Here is a 12499-nt window from a genome sequence, read left to right as displayed (position 1 = left end):
AAAGAAACTGGTATAGGTCACGTAAACAGAAAGGAAAAAACATCTTCAGTTACATATTATTAAAAAGAAGATATATAAAGATAGAGCCACTTCTTCATAAAGGAAAGCTCAGCTCTGACAAACAGTACCTTGCATAGTTATTATGACTCTGGTATTACAAGGTGAAGCGTGATTTAAAAAAACCTGAGTAACCTCAGAGTTCCTATAGTCCAGAAGCAGGTATGTGGCCATCACGTCGTTGTACTTCTGGTTCACCAGCGAGTCCTGGATCTCCTCCTGAGAGAATCCCATCTGCAGCATAATGTCTGCACATACAGCAAAACCATGTTATAAATATAACGGTGAGCTGACACCAACTTTATATAACTCCTTAAGATTAAAGAAGAAGAAGAAGAAAGAGAGAATGTATACAGGCTTAGGTGTGGCTGTGTGTGATGAAGAAAAAGGGGTTTAGAGAGTCATCTTTTTTTTTTTTTTTCCTACCTGTCCTCCTGGGGTCCTTATAATCTGGCTGAGGTTCGATGTAGGGTTTGAGTTCCTCTTCCTCATAGCCCACATTCATCCACCGGTCTCTCATTATCTGCTGCTGGTAGAAAGCCAAACAAACAGATAAAGGGAATCATGAGTTGGCAAAAAGGACAAATGGGCAGAAAGGAGTGTGGGGATACACCGATACTTTTCTCCTGGGAAACTAACGGTGTCACAATTCAGATACTACACTGACAGAAGCATTTAGACTTTAAGGATGAAGCCCACAATATCGCTTATACGCTGCAGAGTCCACGATGATGAAAATGGACATTATATAAAGACTGTATTAGAGATGGACCGATCCGATATTACGTATCGGTATCGGTCCGATACTGACCCAAATTACTGGATCGGATATCGGCGAGAAATAAAAAATGTAATCCGATCCATTAAATATCAAAAAAGCACCTCACAAAACTTGCTACACGGCGTAACTCGGCTCATAACCGTAGCACGTAGCAGCAGTGTGCATCACGTGATAGAGCGGCTGTCAAACCAGCATTTCATCTCCCCCAGAGAGAAGTAAAGCAAGTGTGTAAGTTCTTCTCTGAATGTCTGTAAAGCATTCCCACGTTAAGCTTAACAACTGATATATGGAGCGACTGCCTCTTCTCTCTCTCTCCTGCTGCTACTTCAATCGTGAAACTGATCAATGATCAGCTGATCGGCTTTTCTGTCGTGAGTCCGTCTCTCTTCTTAGTTTTTGGCCCACTTCTCACCAGAAAGAGGAAACCAGCGGCTGAACAACAGCAGCACTATTAAGCTTGATAAGCTGTTGTTAGAATTTATTTAATATTACTTTCTACACCAGGATCTTTTTCTACGCAGCTGACGGCTGGTAACTGTGCAGGGGCGGATCTAGCAAAGTTTAGCCAGGGGGGCTGATAGGGCATGAACAGGGAAAAGGGGGCACAAAGACATACTTTTCTTTCTTATTCTCATTTAAAATGTCGAGCTTTTAATAAATAATTATCTGACTCCTTTGGGAAGATACCATCTGTGAATTCTGCAATTCTGTTGAAGAAAGATGTTGAATCTATTTAATTATTCTTGAAAAATAATTTATTCCTGTGCATTTTTTCCACACTGCATCAAATTTAATTTGATTACATCGATTAAGCATCATGAGGTGGAGGGTGGGGGGTGGTTCCCTTTTTTTTTTTTGCTGGGAGTTTGCAACCCTATTAGTTAGGTTGCTTAATATTTCTGCTAAGTACTCTTTAAAATACCAGAATAGGGAGGATGGAGCAGGTTTAAGTTTATTAGATTGATCAGTGTTGCTGAACTATGAAATATTTTGGGCTCAGTGTATTTTTTACATACAGGTATAACAGAATAGCTTTAGTGTTGTTATTTATTTAAACTTGAGTATAAACTTATAAAAAATGCAGCAAATAAAAAACGTTTTATTGATTTAAAAACACACTATATCGGATTCATATCGGTATCGGCAGATATCCAAATTTATGATATCGGTATCGGACATAAAAAAGTGGTATCGTGCCATCTCTAGACTGTATGTCTGATAAAAGCTGAGCGCAATCACAGCAGGGTTCAGTTAAGAGTTATTGATCCACTGGCTTCTTAAAGCAGATTAGACTGTACATTCATTGTTTGAGCGAGATGCACTTTGCCGATTGAAACAAGTGCGTACAATCTTAAGTGGGTTTAAACGAACAGGCACATGACTCATTTTTAAAAACATTAAACTGAATTTATGGCGTTGTTTTAGCACGACCAATCAAGGATCGGGAATAACTACATACGCTATTAAAGGAAAACCTACGACGACAAGCCAATGCAAGCAGCAACACTTCCCCCCTCCCTGTCACCTTAGTAATATTTTTCATCCGAGCAAGTTACCTTCCATCCACATTCAGCGACCAAATGAAATTACTCTTAACAGGTATTTACTAAGTCTTTAAAAAGCACTTTGCACCTCAGCAACAAACTCACATATGGCTGATGAAGCAAGTCTAACTTTACAGTCTTATATGGGCTGTAAACACCATTCTTAGCAACGAGCTACATTCAAAACATCTGTAGGACTCATAGGTGGTTGAAATGATTGTTTCATTCACAAGGAAACAAATGCAGTAACTGAATTAAAGGCATTTCGTGACTTGTGTATGTGCGCGTGGCACTGCTGTGCGTTATACCTCGAGGCTGCCTCTTTTTGAAGGGTTCAGGATGAGGAACTTTTTGAGCAGGTTCTCACAGTCGGTGGACATATAGAAAGGAATCCTGTATTTACCACGTAGCACGCGCTCTCTCAGTTCCTGGAGATGGACAGGTATATGAAAAGTCAACAGTAAGCGCAAACAATCAGCAATTTTAAACACTAACACACAGCTTTCCTTTGAAAATAAATTTGGCCAAAACAAAGCAACTAAAGGTTTATGTAAAGATTAAACACTTTATGATGCGAGTGAAGAGGAAATCTCATCAGTACTCCCCTACCTCAATCAGATATGGCTCCACATATCCAAACTAAACATTATCTATGCTTACAAATGAATTACAGTTTTATTAAACAGGAACCATATTCATATAAGCTGGTTAGCATTTCAAAAAGCTCTGATTCAATCAGAGCTGCAGCACAGGACGTGGGTGATATAAGCATTAAATGAAATTCACTGACTTGTGGGCATTTCTACTTTAGCTTTAATACGAGAACGTACTTCCAGTTCCCAGGCACAGAGTAAGATCGCAATTTAACGTTTTTTAAGCTCATTTATCAACTTTCATGTGCTCAGACACGGAGCAGGTTAATGCACGCAGTAACGCTTGTTAACACAGCTGTAATGAATGTGCTTATTCTGTCAAGCACTGCATTTTCATAAAACTCAATAGAGCAAAAGGCATGCTCAGTAAGCCTAGATTATATTTCTCTGGCATTTTAATATCAATACCATCACATTCAATGTCATATCGCCCACCCAAAATGTGTCTGCACTTCCAGAATGAGTCATGTGGGTACTGACTGAATGCACAGTGTGATAGGTGCTGTGAATGACTGGTAGCAAAAGCAGTTCAGGAAACATTAAATCTCCTCTCTTTAAACACCGAAACACATCATCAACAAATGCAAATTTGGAAAGTCAATACAGGCAGAGAGATAATAACTTTCACCATTTCTAGAGTTCAATTTCTGCATTCTGCAGGAACAGGGAACAGAAACCAGCATGACAAATACTACAACCACCCACAGAATACAGACTTCCACTTATGTAATGCGTGCACACACACACACACACACACACACACACTCATCCTTCCGACCTTGAGGTTTTGTCCATCGAAGGGCAGCGAGCCGCTGACCAGTGTGTAGAGGATCACTCCGAGGCTCCAGACATCCACCTCAGGCCCGTCGTACTTCTTGCCCTGGAAGAGCTCTGGAGCTGCGTAGGGCGGGGAGCCACAGAACGTGTCCAGCTTGTTCCCCAGAGTAAATTCATTACTGAAGCCAAAGTCGGCTATTTTGATGTTCATGTCTGCGTCCAGCAGCAAGTTCTCTGCCTGCAGACAAACGGCGAGGAGAGAGGTCAGAAGAAGGGACATTTACTATGTTCAAAATACAGGAGCTCAAATAAAGAGGAGGAAAGAAGCCACGCCATACCAAATGTGCCAAAAAATGAAAAACAATTAAGATCTGCTTTGTGGGCTCATCAGATCAGAGGCACAAAAGTATAAATCTGAGCCGTTGACAAAGTGAAATTAAGAAACTGACTAGCTTGGGATCAAATGTAACATGATCTGACATGCAAATGGCTTTGTAGGTAGCACATTCATGGTACAGATGGATTTCTATAACACTTTTCTTTGGGTTAAAATAAACAGCTGTGTGGGAAAGAGAGCTTTCACAGGAATCGTCTGTGCCGTTCAAGCAGCGCACAATGGGCAAACGTGAGAGACCACAGTTTTTTTCCTGCGTGTTTGTATCTTTAAGCTTGAAGTGAACCAGTGAGCAAGGAGGCTGGGGTTGCCTAGCAACAGGTCCGCTCTCCTTTTCACTTGCTCTGAATACTTTGCAGCTTCTGCGCGTTTGAGTGTGTGAGAGTGTGCATGCACACATTAAATACAATACTGACATCATCTCTAACCTCTGAGCTAAAAAAAAATAAAAAATAAAAAAAGGAAAATCACAGGTTTTTAATGATTTGTTGTTGATATTAATTACCTATTAGTCATCCACATCAACCTTATTATCTCTCATGAAAAGAAGCAGAGATACAGTATTCATTTATTTATTTTTTTAAAGTCTTGGCACTCAAATGGGGTCATTTTAGTCTCCGTGTGAAAATGCGCACTCATCAAAATTTGCTCTCAGTGTAAGACCAAACAGCAGGCCTGAAAAATGAAGCCATGGCATTAGTGCCTAAACCTGCAGTTCATCTTGTGGCCACTTGAGGCTGGCTCTAAAAGTAGGTCAATCTAAGTATGAGGGTCTAAGATCAACATGTTTACAACATATGGGTGATACCAGCAGGTCTACAGCCACCCTTTCGGAGCACTTCTTAGAAATAAGCCTGTGCTCGATTTTTATTTTATTTTACAACCCTCAGATCAACAGTGATTGTGTTCATGTGAAAGAAGGCAAGCATTATGATAATCCTTCTGTCTCAACCAGAAATGGCTTACTTCTAAGCCTGCCTTTTATTGTGTGTGTGTTTTAAATGACAACCATTAGTAACTGTTATCCGTAGGAAATCCATGACCTTGCTAAAAGCTGTTAAAATTTCATTAAAAACCCAAAATAGACTAGAAACAACTCTGAAATAGGAGGTTTCTGTCCCACTAATCATGATAATGTGTTGACTACAGGTCTGTCTAGTGGGACAATAAGAGGATTTACAACTCTGAATAATACTATGAATCAAACTGACCCAGAGGCCTTGGATCTGTGTGTGCATAATGTGCGCTTTGGTTTTGGGATAATCTAAGATGAGCTGGCAGAAAGAAAAAATAACAAAAAACAACAAAACGATGACATAGGAGGAGAAATGTATACAATACACGTTTGCGTTTAACAGACTTTGAGAATATCATCTGGGTGACTCGTTTGTGGAGGTGGGATTTCAGCTCAAAGAGCCAATTGTATGAAGATTAAATGTGGAGGTGAGGAGAGGGGAGGAGGTTGCTTTGACACCAACTCTAATTCAATAATGCCTTCGAGTGTGTTCTCACCTTGAGGTCTCTGTGTACTATACACTTCTGATGGCAATACTGCACAGCTGACACAATCTGGAGAGTGAGAAAGTGAGCGAGAGAGGGAACAGGGAGAAGCAGGGGGGGAGGAGGGATGACAGGATGGAGAGGTTCAAACAGTGAGCTCTTCATTAGGAGTTCATCCAAAAAGCAATTTCGGGATAGAGCTAGTGATGCAAGACTTTGTTCAAACTGTACACTCTTAATATCAGTCCAAACTGGCTTGAAACATACAACGCTTACAAAGTTGGACTAGTTTCTGTGAAAGGAGGGAAAAAAGCAGCAGTTTTCAACCCAACACACCTGTCTGAATTTGGCACGGGCTTCCTTCTCCTTCATCCTGCCATGAGCCACCAAGTAATCAAAGACCTCTCCTGGGAGACGACAGAAAGAGGAGGAGAGCAGATTTAGTGCTGGAACTGGATACCTGCCTCCAGAATAAAGGGTCAGAGGAGTACTGAACTGAACGTTGTCGTTTAGGAGTTTATTACTGATACTCTGTTTTATTACAGACTTGACTTATAATGATACAACAGCAGTACCAAACAAGCAGTCTGCTGGCATTTTCCAATTTCATGTTTTCAGGAGAAATAAATAAATAAAACTCTGGTAATCACATTGACTCAATAACATAAATAGATTATTATTATAATAACATTTACAGTGGCATTCATCTTTGCAAATTATCCTGCTTATAAAGGTCTTTTTTTTTCCTTTACTTGTGATCTATCACAGAATGACAACTTTTAGGGGGAATCCTTTCACAGTGACACGCACTTACCTCCACTAGCGTACTCCATTACCAGGTACAAAGTCTTCTCTGTTTCTATCACCTCAAAGAGCTTGACTGCAGGTGGAAAGAGAAAGGCAAAGCAAGAGGAATGGAGGAGGAGGGAGTGATGGGGCAAGGGAATAAGAAGAGAAAGGGAGAAGCAGAGCAAAGAGCAAGAATGAAAGTAAAAAGGGGTAAAAAACCAAAAACAAATAGCAGGATTAATATTATCTGGCTACATGGCCTTAAAAACACCGGCTCCCAGCACGTGACGACACACTTGAACCTCATGTTTCAGGGTGACTCACCTATGTTGGGATGATTCAACATCTTCATGATCCTCACCTCCCGGAAGAGCTGTGAGAAACGAGACAGACCGTCAAACACGCCATCAGACTGCAGAGGGAGTTGTTCTTGTTGTGACACTCATTTATACGGTCATTTCTCCAGTGTAAATGTCTATCACTTGATTATGTGCATTTGCTCCAAATGACAGGGAGCGAAAACAAACACCAGTATTGTAATTTCTGTATGATTACAAAGACTCCAGAGTCTCTGTTTGTGGTGGGTAAATTGACACTGACACACAACCACTCGCTTCCTGTTCAAGAGGAGGAAGGAAAACAAGAACAGTTAGTGATGATATACCAACAGAGATCAAAGTAACTCAGCTACCAATCTAAAGTCTGGTAAAATTTAGAATTGTACAATTGAACAAAAATGAGTTAAAGGCGACTATTTAGCGTTTTCTAGACAAGCACTTCCTGCAGGTAACATCTGAACATATCAGCTCAATAACTTTTCCGTTAAAGTCAGAACCGTAATCTTTCTAGATCAGACCCAATAACACTTCTGTCCGCTTCGGCACGGCCAAATTGATCGTTTTAACAGCTGCTGGTTCCAGATGTTTCTTTCATGTGAGTTTATTACATGCCTCCAGCATCCTGCAGCAGCAGTATCTATTCATAAGCTTCTCCAAAATGAGAGATTGTGTTCTCTACAGAGGCACAGTTTATAAACTGTAATAAGCTGCATTCCCATAACTGCATAAAGGGAGTATGGTCTTTTTAATAACCACAATAGCCAAATATCAAAATACAGCCCCAAATTTTAAAAGGTTCTGAGTCCATTAGACTGTAGTGTTAAATTGTGCATGTTGCATATTTCATATCAGGAAAGGGCGTAAAGATGCGCTGCTCCCTGCTCATTATATTTCTTCTGAGTCAGCAGATAAGGTCAAGCGAGGCCGACTGAGCACTTTATGGGCACATTAACTATTTATCCATATAAAAACTGTGCAAACCAGGAACTATTAAAGTTACCAACAGCCCTAAATGCACCACTAAAGCAGCATCTCAGCGTAAAATATTTATTGCTTTGTTACAAGTGTTACCTTCTTCAAAAGACTGCTGTCCTTGAGCGTAATCTAAAAACGACATCAAAACATTAAAGCTGAGTTTATGCTTATGTTAACATGAAAGCGGCTACACTGTTGCACCTATTGTGTGCTATGCAGCTAGAAAAAAAATACACAAAAATACAGCCTCTTAGTTTGGATTGCAATCCAAACAAACTTGTATTAACTGTTTGATAACCCAAATAAAACGGATAAATGAGCCACATTGCACTGGAGTGCAAACGTGTACTAATCCGCCACATTATATAGTCCACAGCAAACATATTTAAATCTTATGCTGAATGAAACTAAAACTGCTTGGCTTTTTTTTTTTAGATTTAGAGACTTGAGACTGAAGTATTCTTAGTTCGGCCTTTATATAAATCAATGTTTAAAAAAGAAGAAAGAAAAAGACACTTCAAGATATGATAGCGTATTTTAACTAGCATTCCCTGCCAATTCCTGTTCTAACTTCCGTGTGACCTTTTCCCTTCGTCTTTACATTTCCTTATCATCTGTGCGTCGGCGTTTATAGAAGTACATACTCTATGTTATATATATATGTCTGTGGAGTGGTTGGTGTGTGCGTTCAGTGTGCACGTATACATGGTTAGACAGTGTGTGCGTGTAAGTGGACAGACCCCACCCTGCCACGATCAAAGGAAGTAATTGCAGCTTGTTTCCTGTAATTAAAACTCTCTCCGAAAACTAGACCACTTCAGAAAGCCAGAGAGAGCGAGGGAGAACGAGAGAAAAAGACACTTGGGGCAGGGACAGTGGCTTAAAATGACTTCTGAGAAAAGGGATGAGAAGGACTGAGGTTTAAATTCTGTGCTGGGAGAGTGTGTGTGTGTGTGTGTGTGTGTGTGTGTGTGTGTGTGTGTGTGTGTGTGTGTGTGTGTGTGTGTGTGAGAGAGAGAAAGAAAGCGAGGTAACTCACCTTTTGCAAACTGGAGGAGTTGAGCTGTGTCTTATCTATGATCTTTACAGCCACCTAGAAGCAAGAATGTGCTCACTTGTCAATTACACTTTGATCCATTTATTATTATAGAGCATTTTGCTCACACAAACCCGCAAGACCACAGCCTGCGACAGCCACGCACAAACACAAACGTCCACACACTTCTCTCTTTTTGGGACACATCTCTCTCACACACACACACACGATACAATTTCACAGCATTAAGTGATAAATACACAATCGCAGCAGGTGATAGTTGCATAATAGGATAGAAAATAGGAGAGAGGCACAACACTCTGAAGCTCAAGCATGCTTTTTATCCGTGCCATTTTAAGGGCCTACAGCTCATAATCCAACAGCAGTCCCCAGCAAGGGAGACTGAAAAACAAAAAGCCATAAGGGCAAAGACAAATAATCAAAATAGCCGCAGAGGTAAAAAATATATAAAAAGAGAGAAATGCACAGATGGGATGGATTCAAAGTGAGAGCTGTAGGAAAAAGAGGATGACGCAGAAAATGAGGAGAGAGGACATGAAGGCAGGGGGAACAAAGAATCGTGTCTTCAAAGGGACATGGGAAAGGGAGGGCTACTCCTCAGTCCAATTATTGTCTTTCACTGTCAACTAACGTCTTTCTTTCACTGCTTCTGGTCGTGCTCGTCTATCTGACTCCTTCGTGCCCTCTGATTATCCCTTGTTTTCGTTTTGTGCGAGAGTGCGTGTGCGCAAGCCAGCAGGTCACATGGCATGTTATCAGGGTGTCAGGCACAGAGTTGTCACACATTGACAGAGCACGCCCACCCCACTCTCTCTCTCTCACACACACACACACAAACATGCACACACACATACACACAGTTGGAGAGCCGACTTGACTGGGCAACAGACAGAACCAAGCATGGGCTCACTGCAGTCCCAGCTTTTCCCTTAAAGGGACTGATCACCGGGTTACATCACATCTGGAATTCAAAGTAAACCGGAGACATTTAGGGCGTCTCTATTCAGGCTGACAATGGTGAACTAATCTCCTGCAGCTGATGCACTGTCTCCAAAGCCATGCAAGCCTCAGACCAAACCTACTGTGTAGCACAGCATGAACCCTCCCCTACACTCAGTGACCAGAAAGACAGATTAACACTTAGCAGCCATTTTTCCTGCTTTTTACCATCTTTGCTAACTGGAAAGAAAAGGTTGAGGCTTCTTTTCTGTCAAAGTCTAATTACCAGGTATACTTGTATTATCAATAAGTACACTATTATTACTATTACTGTTATTATTATTATTACTATTACTACTATTATTATTGTTATTATTATCACCACCAGCAGTGATCATCAGGTTTCATCATCACAACATGACAGCATGTCTCAACAGTTTCCCTAGCATTGCCTGTTTGTTATTGAAACACTGACGAGCCCGTTTCTGGTTAAATAAAGAGTCAATACTAGAGCATTTATCCTGAATGTGATCGAAGCCGCTAAAAATAAAAGCCAAGTTCACAAAGTCAGAACGACTCTGTAAGTGGAACCGCAGGATAAGATTAAAGCGTACAGTCCAATCTAGCCTGTGCGTGGGCGCGTGCGCTCATGCCTACCTCTTTTCCGGTGAGGACGTGTCGTGCCAGTTTGACCTTGGCAAAGTTGCCTTTGCCAATGGTTTTCAGTAACCGATAGTTACCGATGTGCGGCTGCTCGTCTGATGTGGTCGTGGCCACGGAGTTTCGACCTCGCGACGTACTGGAGCGGCCAGTTGATAACTTGGACTCCTGTGAAAGAGGGAGTACAGTGCAGTTTAACCATAAAGACAATGTAATGACTTGTAAGCAAAAGGCTAAAGAAATTTAACTAAGAAACATGACAGAGCACAAATTACAGGGCATTTAAAAGGTTTGTGATTCTCTGACTTTTTAGTGCCACTGACCAGCTCTATTTCCTTAAAACTGCAAGAACACAGAATCAGTGATGATAAAAAAAAAAATTAAAAATTACAGCAATCATCTGAATCTTCAAAGCATTTGGGTCAGTGATTATATAACAATTACCCAAGTGAAATATAATAAGCATCACACACAACCTTTGGAGGAAGACAGTAATAACGCATTTTAAACCTAGAGATGTAATTGGAAACCGTCCTCATCCGACAGCTGTCAACATTATAGAGAAAACACCACATCTGTTGCTTCAGATGTAAGAAAATCTGTAAATAGCTGGGAAGCAAATGCTGATTAAAAATACAGCAAGAAATGGAAACTCCCCTTTTTTCTCCTATTAAAACTTGTATAGGTTACCGGTTCTGCTGGTGGACTGCTCACGTTACACCATTTCTAACATTTAAGATTCAAATGCACAGTTTTCCCTGTAGTACCTACCACATTATGACAGTGCTTATTATTTAGGCATGTGTAGACGTCAGAGAACTCTAAAACTAAGCTAACAGTCTGATAAACTGGTTCTCTTATGTACTGAGGATAGGCGCTACCACTGTGGGCTTAAGCCTCAATTATCCTCTGTTGTGGTCACAGGCAGCTGGAGACGTGACGGCCGAGTAGTCATTCCTGTTGTACTTCAGAGGTTTGCTTCAAGTCTGTTGCTTGAGGTGACGTTGGTGCGTTGTAAAGTCACAAAAAATTAGCAGGTACGCGGATATCCCCACAACACAAACCCTTGCGCTCACAGTCTCAAGTTTACGTCATTAGGAAAAGCAGACCCTTGGAGGATGGTTATAATCTAGACACGCTAGATCTAGACATGCTGGCCCTGTTTTTAAGCAACAAGTTTTTGGTTACTGAGTAGATTATTTTCTCCTCAAAGCCAAATATTTTTCCCCAGTCTCAACATGTTTACATATTCTCAGCTTTTAACAATTTGGGGCCTCGTGTCCAACTGGTGACAGGTCTGGACTGTAGGGCACCCAGACCATTACGCTAGCCATACATGTGGTATACATTTAGCATGCTATTAGGACCCGATGAAGTATGCAAGGCCTTCCCAGAAAAACCATGAACGTCAGCATGTGGCACTGAAATTTGTAAATATGGTTCAGCATAAACTGTCTTACAAGACATATGAGATAGTTGTGGCTTTTGCAACTTATCACACAATATCATCACAGAAAATGGCAATTCTCTGCTTTACCCCAGAGTCTTTTTAATTGCATTTACTCACACCAGGTAGAAACCCAGGAAATAAATACTGATCCATTTAATAAAGATGTTCCAAGTGTTTCTGAGCCGATCCATCGAGTTAGAGTACAGAAACATTTTTTAGTGCAGTGCCACATGAAGATCATCTAATATTAGGTTTTCGGATTTTTCACAAGCATGTTTACATATTACTAAAAGATTTAATGTAGCTGATGGACTTTATGAAACACTGTTTTTCAGCATATTTTCAGTGATTGAGGAAAGTTTGTGAATTTTAACATTTGATATTTTGTGTAACTACTGTTTAACTCAGCTACTGGGCTTTTTTGGAAAAAAGCTGTGTTATTTTAAGTCCTTTAACATGGTCGTACTGAGCCTTCGTTCATCTCAAAGCAGGCAGTAAGTTGTTCGAATCAAATGCATACACCACCCAACATTAAAAAAAAAAGAAAAACACAACCTTGCTGTGCTGGCAAGTTTTGTATGGCTG

At 40.7% G+C, this 12499-nt stretch overlaps 1 protein-coding gene across 9 annotated transcripts in view; it reads right to left on the bottom strand.

Moving 5' to 3' along the window:
• Positions 1–12499, bottom strand: part of mark2b (MAP/microtubule affinity-regulating kinase 2b) — a 51859-nt gene that overhangs the window by 17727 nt on the left and 21633 nt on the right. For 7 of the 9 annotated variants that reach the window (XM_085140166.1, XM_085140203.1, XM_085140183.1 and 4 more), the window contains exons 2-11: positions 10462–10632; positions 8848–8901; positions 6820–6868; positions 6521–6586; positions 6043–6113; positions 5719–5775; positions 3814–4050; positions 2691–2810; positions 484–586; positions 193–305 (exon numbers count right to left, since the gene is read on the bottom strand). In XM_085140166.1, the coding sequence (XP_084996292.1) occupies positions 193–305; positions 484–586; positions 2691–2810; positions 3814–4050; positions 5719–5775; positions 6043–6113; positions 6521–6586; positions 6820–6868; positions 8848–8901; positions 10462–10632 (1041 nt within the window). Of the gene's footprint in view, positions 1–192; positions 306–483; positions 587–2690; positions 2811–3813; positions 4051–5718; positions 5776–6042; positions 6114–6520; positions 6587–6819; positions 7938–8847; positions 8902–10461; positions 10633–12499 lie in introns of those variants that run through there. The other 2 variants (XM_085140175.1, XM_085140240.1) reach the window with 2 other exon arrangements.

This window comes from Neolamprologus multifasciatus, chromosome 3 (assembly GCF_963576455.1).
Source record: "Neolamprologus multifasciatus chromosome 3, fNeoMul1.2, whole genome shotgun sequence".
NCBI classification, from domain to species: Eukaryota; Metazoa; Chordata; class Actinopteri; order Cichliformes; family Cichlidae; genus Neolamprologus; species Neolamprologus multifasciatus.
Note: the sequence above shows the minus strand (reverse complement) of the source record. Positions and strands in the feature narration are given on the sequence as shown.